Source organism: Pinus tabuliformis, chromosome J (genome assembly GCF_031772625.1).
Source record: "Pinus tabuliformis cultivar Carrire ecotype Pingquan chromosome J, CPIR1, whole genome shotgun sequence".
Lineage (NCBI taxonomy): Eukaryota > Viridiplantae > Streptophyta > Pinopsida > Pinales > Pinaceae > Pinus > Pinus tabuliformis.
The window spans coordinates 649,125,749-649,136,065 of record NC_142295.1 but is presented as its reverse complement, the minus strand read 5'-3'; the positions used below and the strand labels follow the sequence as shown (position 1 = coordinate 649,136,065).

The following is a 10,317-nucleotide window of genomic DNA, read 5'->3' as shown; positions in this document are numbered from 1 at the left end:
TATATTGTATTTGATGGTTAGGTTAGTATTTTATTTTATATTTAAAAATTTAGATTGCAATTATAATTAGCAATTGTATCACATGTTGTATACGCCCTAAGGTAATAACATAGGGAAGAATAACATGTTGTATACGCCCTAAGGTAATAACATAGGGAAGAATAACATAGATGAGGAAAATATGACATGTTGTGTGATTTACATAAGTTAATGCCCCTAATAACATGTAATAAATTAATTTAACTTTACAAGAAGTTGATAGTTTAGTTGTTATAATATACTTTTTAATATAAGAAAATTAAAATAAATTTATATTGAGAATTTGTAAATTATTACAGTTGTGATATTCAATTTTCATTCAATAGTCAGGTGTCAATTTTCATTCAATAGTCAGGTGTAGATTGATTTAAACGCTCTAGTTACCAGAGATTAAAAAAAAAACACTAAATTCCTAGAGAAAATCAACTATCCGCAAAATTATGGCCTACCAAAACAAAAACAAAAAAGGAATTTGAGAAACTCTATTAATGGTTAATAATTTGCCAATTGACACTATACTCTTCTCCTAAGAGGCTCAATCTTGTTCACCACATTTTGATTTTGAACTCTAATATATAACTATTTAAATATATATATTTAAAATATTTTTTTATTGATATAAAATGTTTTCAATATATAAAATAAATAAAATAGATGCATTAAGTTGGGAAAATATGTAACATCAAAAACATTTCGCTTCACTAAAGTACCTTGATGTTATTCAACTTCCACTTAAATAAACAAGGGAAGCTGCGAGGCAACAAGTCCCTGCGGTGTAGGATTCTTTTTGCTTGGCGTGACGGAGCCAGTGGGAGTGCACAGAGAGCTTTCTTTTGACCCGGAGTTATGTAAAAACAAATCAAAATATATGCAAAGGAGTTAAATGCGACTCAAAGCAAAACATATATAAATAAAACCTTCAACGTATTGGGTAGAGCCCATGGCACTAGATTGCACTTGTAATGGATGAAATTATAACATCTTGCACACCTGCGGATGTGCTCCAGGAATATATGGTGCTTGGAAAATTGGATGTCTAATGGCATACAGCATGGGAAAGTCATTATGGCAATACCAAGGAAGCTCAGTCGCGCTCAGTCCCTACAGCGCAATACGTAGCAGCCTGGAGCTTCAAAGAGATTCTCTGGGATTTGGGCGCTCAGTCTCTACAGCGCGCTCAGTCCCTACAGCGCAATACGTAGCAGCTTGGAGCTTCAAAGAGATTCTCTGGGATTTGTAAAGCCCTTGTGGGCAAAGGCCTGCAATGAGCAAATGGGCTATGTGAGCAAATGGGCTATGTCTTTATTTATAGCAAGTTTTTATTTAGACTTATTCTTTTGCTCCCTGGTCATCTTCACCATCAGCTTGTAGGATAACACTTTCCATCCCTTTTTTTAATAATATATCATTTTAAAACTATAAAAAAATTCATAGAAACTATGAAGGCTTAGGTAAAAGCAGTAAAATGTATTTTACAGTGTCAATGAACACAAGCATCAGTTGGCTAACATTTTGAATTTTTGTGTTGTAAAAGCTTACCTTTTAAGCTTTTAGTTGGCTAATATTTTGAATTTGTGTGTTGTATTTTAGATGAATACATGCAAATCTAGGAGCACTTGTTTAAAAAACAAACAAACATTTTGGGCACTATTTTGAATTTGTGTGTTGTATTTTAGATGAATACATGCAAATCTAGGAGCACTTGTTTAAAAAACAAACAAACATTTTGGGCACTCGTGCCTTTCATTCATTCAACACCCAACTTTCATTACATTTCAAAACAGTCCTCCATTACCACAGCAGGCAATGATATAAAATGAAAAAAACCAGGACCTTTTGCCAGAGCATCTGGCTTTACAATAAATTCAATATAGTGAACATAGAGTAACAAATCATAAGTACGTGGGAAATATTATGCCAGCCTTTGATTAAATAATGCACTTTAAAGTTCTGGAGATGCTAAAGATAGATAAAGCCCTTAAAGAATAAAGCATGTTCTTTGCTTCTTTCTGCGTTTCTTTTGCTTTGGTGGTTGAAGAACCACCTTAATTGCGGCATCAAAAACAACCTTAACATTCTGCAATAAAGGTAAAGCCAAAATATCTTCAGGAGATTTGAAAATAGAAACCAATGCCAATCTGATCTAGGAGTGTACTCGAATGGACAGAAACTGATAAAAAGGTTGTCAACGAGAATTTAATACAAACAACAAGGCACATGTAATTAGATTACAGGAAAGGAACAACTTCGAGACAGCCATAGAAAATGGCATTCAACTAAACACCCCAGGCTAATCTGTAACAGAAAGGGAGAGAATAACAATTTTCTACATTGCGTTCAGCGAGTAGTTGCATGCACTTCAATACAATCCTAGGGCTTGATTTCAAAATAGGCCTGCAGATAATGATTACATGCACCTAAAGATGACCCACTAGGCCCACAACAAACACAGAGCATGATCTGAATTCTTTTTGGTACTATTAGATTGACAGGGCTATTTGGTCTATCTGATCTGTGCTAAAAAGTTTGTGATTCCCACTAAATCAGCTGTCAGAAAAGTTCAACAAAAGAAACTATAACTTCCCCTCTGACCAACTTAGTATATCTGATCTGTGCTAAGAAGGTTGTGATTCCCACTAAATCAGCTGTCAGAAAAGTTCTACAAAAGAAACTATAACTTCCCCTCTGACCAACTTAGTACCTCAAGCTTTGAGACATATGAGGTCAATTACCTTAGGAAAAATACCACTATCCCCATTCTTTGTAATGATGTTGCAAGTTTATATGTATTTTTCATTTAAAATTAATGCGTTTTTCCCTTGATATACCTGCAAAATCTCTCTCCATGGGCATACCTGTTGTGTTTTAGAACTGCATTCAATGTATGATGTAGCCCCGATTTGTTTCTTCAAATCTTCACCCTACCAAGACAGAGATGTACATTGGTGTAAGTTATTCCTCGGAAATAATAAGGTACAGAAAATGTAAATGCTATTGTCAAAGGTCAATGTGATTGTTCTCACTAGGCTCCCAGAATATCAAAACTTATAGGGAAGTAATTGGATAAAGTATGACAACAGTATAATGAATGATAGATGCACAATACAATCAACATGGCCATATTCTACATAGGAAAAAATAATGCTAGAACCCATGTAACTCACTTTTCTTACTGGCAAACTTGAACGACATAACAGCTGAGCAAGGAACTCAAGTACCCAGTCTCCATTAAAATTACAGTAGCATTATCCTCCAGCATGCTCATGATGGTAGACAATACGTTATAGGGCTGAGAAAACATTATAAAGATTTTTTTGTCAAGGAAAGACTAGTGAAATATAGGAGGTTACCTGCAACATCTGCACATCTCTTGGCCTTCGAATCATAATTCCTGGAACATGCATGGTTCCAGAAGGACCTGGACCACTGACAAGCAACTCAAGACCATTAGAAGAAAGCATGTACTGACAAGCAACTCAAGACCATTAGAAGAAAGCATGTTACTAATTCCTGAAGAAACCATCCCAGGAATTCTTGCTGATCCTAATCCTGGCAATGCCATTCCTCTGCGAAGTCCACACATCATTCCAGTGCCATTTCCTGGACCACTGACAAGCAACTCAAGACCATTAGAAGAAAGCATGTTACTAATTCCTGAAGAAACCATCCCAGGAATTCTTGCTGATCCTAATCCTGGCAATGCCATTCCTCTGCGAAGTCCACACATCATTCCAGTGCCATTTCCTGTGGTTGGCACTACAAAATCATTTGAATTGGGTAAGCCAATGATTGGAAAACCAGCAGAAACAGTGACAGCAGATGGTTGCAGGCTTCTTCCTGCCACCAGTCGATTATAATGTTGCAACCATTGTTGTTGCTCATCAATGGAGACAGAGATACATAATCTAGCCATATTAGGCACATAATGATACATTACCTTGCAGTGGCTCCAACGTTCGGACCTACCGATGGAGCTACCAAACCAGAACCCAACTGCACACTGTTCGTCCCCTGCAACAGAGTAAGTCCAGCTGACATAGGCTATATCCCTGAAGATGCTCCTATCCCAGCAAAGGATATGAAAACTCCAAAACGAAGGACAATATCAATGTAACACCAGATTCCTGCATGAAACACAATGAAGTGTACATGTGAATACTTATCAAAGATCCCCATTGCCTGCAATATTTAAAGCATCTTAAACCTTGAATTTTGAGATAGACAAAGTAGATCATCAAGCACAACCCAAAAAAGCATTGTCAGATAATCGTAGGAACTACTTCGATGATGATGAAGCATAGACAGACTTCAAAATATATAGTATTTGCAACTCAGATGGCCTTGCCATTGGAAACTTCCACTGAGAAAAAACTCATGTTGCCTAAATAATGTAAAAGTGGATATTGATAAACCAAAACTGGAAATGTATGCCATCATACATGAATAAAGGTTGCCATGACATACATAATCACAAGAAGCTTCCTCTCTTGAATCAAATAGGAAATTAATATCAATATTGACTTCCTTTATTATGTTCAATTACCTAGTTGTGCCTTACCTGTTCCAGCTGAGAAACGCATTGTTTTGCACCAAGACCTTGCTCTACAAGAGAAACCTCCTTAACTGCAAAGAAGAATCCAGTACTGGAAAACAAATGGAAAGTCAATATTAAAATATGGAGAAATTAGTCTTACAAAGAATAAAGAGACTCCATATTTATCAAAAAACAATACGCCAAAGACAAAATCCTTCTTACAGAGGTTTGAAACGCTAACATGAAAAAACTTCATATAAAGACATATCTCAGCACAAGAAAGTGTCCATGGAACTTTTGAAATAAGATCTTATAAAAATCGAGAGATGACTGCAATGTGCAAAAATTACTATCCAAGTTCCCATCTGAACTACAGTCGTTCTAATAACAAAGGTTGTGTTTGACAGTTATTTGGTACATTAGCTGAGTATTGCTCCACATTTAATCCACCATCTGTTATGTAAAAAATTAGTTAATTTCAGGTTTATTATTTAATTTAGGTTTAGTTAGGCGAAAGGGCACGATCATAAGATCATGCCCTTTCCTAAAGGGTGCCCTTGGCGGTATATAAGCCAGGCAACCCACTGTAAACATCATCATCTGTAATTCATCATTTTAATAAAGTATTTATTTATATATATTCTGTGTATCAGAGTTTTCTGTTTCATTGGTATCAGAGCGGTTCGGTTCTCAGGCAGTTCGCTCAGTCCAGCTGCATCTTGCTGTGCACAACAATTGACGGAATAGACGGGCGTCCCCAGCGGCAGTGGAAAATATATACATATAATTTGTCAATTTAGTATTTAATTGTGTGTGCTTCATCTGATAGGACAGCCAGTTTGGCATCTGCAACAACCGTCACCGGTCCGCCTCCATCCCTGTGTCCTGTCCGCACTCTGTTCACCCATGACCATTCTCCTGTCCGCACTCTGTTCACTGGCCATTTGCTGACCTACGTTCCATTGCCCAAAACACACAGTCCACAACCCTTTGTCACACTCCACGCCCTCTACCCCTGCCGCATTGCCCAAACATCATTCCGTTGTGCCTTCCCCCGTACCTCTCGCATAACCGACGAGTAGTTGCATACGCACACACCGATTAAGAGGTTGCTGCCCCCACGTCAAGCGTTGTGTCCCTAGATACGTCAAACACCGTAGCCGTTGACTCTCGGACGTAGCGTTTCATTCCAACTGAACATTCTAAATACGATTTTCCTTCAGAAAATAAAGTCGTATTTGGTAGCAGTATTCACGATTTTCAGTGACGTATCTCTTATTTCGTAGCAGTCTTCACACAATTTTCTGTTTCATTGGTTTCATTGGTAATTTTCATATAGTTATATATAACCAAACTATATTAAATAGTTATATATATAACATATATATATATATAATATATAACGTGACATATAATATATAACATATATATATAGTTATATTATATATATTATATATAATACATATAATTTAATTTATTTATTTTAATTAATTAAAAATTATATATATATATATATATATAAAGTTAATTTAATTAATTAAATTTATTTTAATTAATTAAAAGTTATATATATATATATATATATATATATATATATATATATATATAATTTAATTTAATTAATTAAATTTATTTTAATTAATTAAAATTTATATGTATAAAATTTATTTTAGCAAAAAAAAAAAAAAGGAGGGAGGAAAAATATTTTAGCTGGCAAATAAATACACGCCCCCGCAAACCCGCTCAATGTCGACAATGACAATGGCGGATTTCCAAAAAAGGTTGTTGGATGTAGAGCATAAGATAAATAACAACCACGACGAGGTCAGTAAAAGATTAAATGAAGTCGAGAGCAAGCTGGGGGAGCAAGCGGACAAAATCAAAAATCTTGAAGATACGACAAATCGAATAGAGATAAAAATGGAAAGTCAACATGTCCAAACAGGTGTAAACTTCAAAGAGGTCTTAACAATGCTAAAAGTTCTATGTAAAAGGTCGAATTGTACGCCCGAACAACTGCTAAAAGAAGGTGAAGAGAATCAAGAACACCTTTCGTCAGATTCAACTAAGTCCACAGACTCTCATGACAAAGTTGAATCCCCAAAAAAATCAGTGACACCCCACCAAGAAGCGAGTAACACAGCCTTTACAAACAAGCAACTCTGGGATAACTTTACCAATCAACACCCTTTTTTCGCTCAACCAGTAGCAACATACCAGCGACGGGCAAAAGTCGAGATGCCTAAATTCGATGGAAACGAAAAAAACAATGTTGCATGGATAAATAAAGCAGAAGAATACTTTGAGATATATGACATCACTGACGATGACGAAAAGCTCAGACATGCATCCATGAAAATGGAGGGAGAAGCATATCACTGGTATATGTGGTGGAAAAAGACAACACATGTCATTAGCTAGAGGAAATTTAAAGATGCATTCTTCAAAAGATTCCAAGGTGTAAAGGAAGAAGAGTTCTTTTCAAAACTCATCAAACTACGACAAAAAAGAAGTGTCGATGAATACACTCAAGAATGGGAGACCTTAGTAACACGAGTACCTGGGTTATCAGAATCTCGTCTAATTCAGTCATACATCTCGGGACTCAAAACCCATTTACAAGCAGAACTTGAGATGCACGATATTACATCTATAGAAGAAGCAAGACGAAAAGCAAAAACAGCCGAAAAGAAATCCAAACCAATATTTTGGTCAACAGCGGAAAAAGCTTATGCAAGACAAAGGATACCCCAGTATGTGGACTCAAATAATACAAGATATGTTCCACCACATCGTCGTGAAGATGAAAAATCTAATGTGGAAATGCAAAGGATAAAAGAGGGTAAATGTAAACGCTGTGGTGAGAAGTGGGACCCCAAACATAGATGTGCTAAAGGAAAAGAACCAAAGAACCTATATAATTGTGAAGCAACCAATGATTCGAACAGTGAAGATTATGACATAGAAGACACAGAAGACGCCGCAGAATTCTCACCAGAATTAGATGACGGAAGTATTCCGCAAGTGTCATTATCAGCCATGACAGGTATATCACAACCTCAGACCTTAAAGTTAAAAGGACACATAAAGAAGAACAACGTAGTGGTTCTCATCGACTCTGGAAGCACACACAATTTTTTAGATACAACTGTGGCAAAGAGACTCAATATATTTTCATTTCCCTTACCAAACATGAAAGTGATGATAGCTAACGGTAAAAAGATTGAAAAGGTGGGAAAATGCCATAAGGTTAAATTGAAGATTCAAAACTTTAATCTAGAGTCTCCATTCTTCACGGTACCGTTAGGAGGAGTAGATGTAGTCTTAGGTATCCAATGGCTACGAACTTTAGGTACTTATGCCGCCAACCATCAAGTACAATTTATAAAATTCAAATGGGGAGGTCAGAAGTACAAGCTACACGGATTCCAAGCACCAGAAAATCAAGTTACATCATCATCCCAGATGATGAAGCTGAGTCGAAATGGAGCACCTGCTTATGTAGTACAATGTCACCAATTAGAGATGTTAGCTGCAAATACAACCAGAGAAGAGTCACCAGAGATACAAGATTTGATTCGGAAGCATGAAAAAGTATTTCAAGACCTACCTATGAAGATGCCACCTAATAGGGAAATTGAGCATACAATAGAAGTCAAGGCAGGGTCAGACCCTGTCAACATCAAGCCATACCGATATCCACATCACCAAAAAATGGAACTTGAGAGATTAATCCAAGACCTTTTAAAGTGTGCGACCTTGATCATCTTAGAATATCTGATCAAGTGGAAGGACTTACCCGAAGAAGACGCTTTCTGGGAGAATGAATCATTCTTCAACAACATCCGTCGTTACATATGCTTTGAGGACAAAGCATTCTTTCGAGAGGAAGGCAATGTTATGTAAAAAAATAGTTAATTTCAGGTTTATTATTTAATTTAGGTTTAGTTAGGCGAAAGGGCACGATCTTAAGATCATGCCCTTTCCTAAAGGGTGCCCTTGGCGGTATATAAGCCAGGCAACCCACTGTAAACATCATCATATGTAATTCATCATTTTAATAAAGTATTTATTTATATATATTCTGCGTATCAGAGTTTTCTGTTTCACCATCCCTGTAATAATATAGACTACATTTGATATTTATCAGGTGTACGTCACATCTATACTATAGAGTATAACATGAACAGATTTCAAGGAAGAAACAGTGTGTAGTCATGAACACTGATGTTTCAGGTGTAACCCATCATCCATCATCATAAAAACAGGAATAAACTTGTGTGTCGATACAGTACAGTTAAAGATATCAAAATATGCAAAGGAACAAGTACAATCAAATAAATGGAAATATCAGCTTAGATCTATGGATTTCAAAATAAGTTCGCAAATTATTGAATAAATAATATTTATTTTAAGAAAAATAAATAAACTTTCTTTAACACTTCTTATTTGCATGTAATTATATATACATGTTTGCCACTTCTTATTTGCATGTCAAAAAAAATCTATAAACTTTATATAGGTATTACATGCATTATAATCTTAGTATCATTACATCCTTACATATTCAAAATATATGATAATACCATTACCTGCATGATATCTTAATATCATTACATCCATGCATGTTTTAAATATATTATAATACTTGAGCCATAGTTATGTATAAATCTTCAACACAACCAAAAAAAATCTATATTTTTTTATATTTATTTTATTAGTATATATATTCTTAGAATTCTTAATAATTCTTAATATATATATATTTTTAATATTTTATTTTAAACAAAATAATTATTATGCTGTACTGAGAACCCAAATTCAAACGAAACCCTGACTACCGTCCTCCAGCGCCGAAGAAACCAGAAACCCCGGAATACCGCTTCCTTCCAAAGAGCCCTTCAAACCACCGTTCCAAAGCTGGCCAACAAAAGCATTCTCCAAAGCTCGAGCTTCTCATATAAACGAAACCACTAGCAATAACCAAAGCAGTTTTCAAACTGTAGAGCCACTCAAACCCTAAGTTGTGAATTGGCCAGAATCTTGAAAACTGGAAAACCGACGAGATCAGGGGGAGGCCACTTCTTACAGAAGAAACATTGGGGTCTTAACCAGGCTCATTTTCCTCGTAACCATTTTAGAGGCCGGAAAAGAAATCCAAACGCCTTGACTGCAGGTTTTCCAAAAACCGATGCGGCTAAGGAAATGTCAACATTAAATGTCGTTGCCGCTAAGGAAATGTCAACATTAAATGTCGTTGCGGCTAAGGAAATGTAAACACTAAAGAAAGGTCCTCCTACCGGGATTTGAACCAGGTCGCTGGATTGAAAGTCCATAGTAAGTACTTCCAAAAGCCGAAGAAAACCGTCGTGAGCGTCAAAAACAGACTCAACAAAACCACGACTTTTAGTGCACACAACAATTCAATTCCAACTTCTCCTTAATCTTATTCTTCTCTTCTCTACACGGTAATGAAAAGATCATAAAGTTGTTAGAGATTCACTCTTATCAACAACAACAACAAATTATATCACTTGATTACTTTATAAATTGCTAAAATTCATTCTCATTTTCTATGATTCTTTTATTTTGTTAACCAAGGAGTTTGACACGATGTATGCCTGAGAATAATATATGAATAATTTTGTTTATGAATTAATAAGTGGCATGGAGTAAATTGTTATAAGATTAATATATATTGTAATAAATAACATGTGTTTACACATATTGATTTTTTTTTAATA

The 10,317-nt window shown here is 35.6% G+C and overlaps 1 protein-coding gene across 5 annotated transcripts; it reads right to left on the bottom strand.

The window, feature by feature from the left end:
• Positions 1-1,113: 1,113 nt before the first annotated feature.
• Positions 1,114-10,070, bottom strand: LOC149228588 (rac-like GTP-binding protein RAC2). Of its 5 annotated transcripts, none has more exons than XM_089378283.1 (6): positions 9,415-10,068; positions 4,598-4,682; positions 3,977-4,163; positions 3,390-3,783; positions 2,895-2,960; positions 1,114-1,298 (listed from the first exon to the last, which is right to left on the bottom strand). In XM_089378283.1, exons 4-6 carry the CDS (start codon positions 3,498-3,500, stop codon positions 1,254-1,256), a joined length of 222 nt encoding a protein of 73 aa, XP_089234409.1. In that variant the 5' UTR covers positions 3,501-3,783; positions 3,977-4,163; positions 4,598-4,682; positions 9,415-10,068; the 3' UTR covers positions 1,114-1,253. The 5 variants fall into 5 exon arrangements, 3 of the variants coding, with proteins under 3 accessions (XP_089234409.1, XP_089234408.1, XP_089234407.1); XR_016247878.1 differs by having other exon boundaries at positions 1,118-1,298; positions 3,204-3,783; positions 9,415-10,066; XR_016247879.1 differs by lacking the exon at positions 1,114-1,298 and adding an exon at positions 1,935-2,116 and having other exon boundaries at positions 3,204-3,783; positions 9,874-10,066.
• Positions 10,071-10,317: the final 247 nt, after the last annotated feature.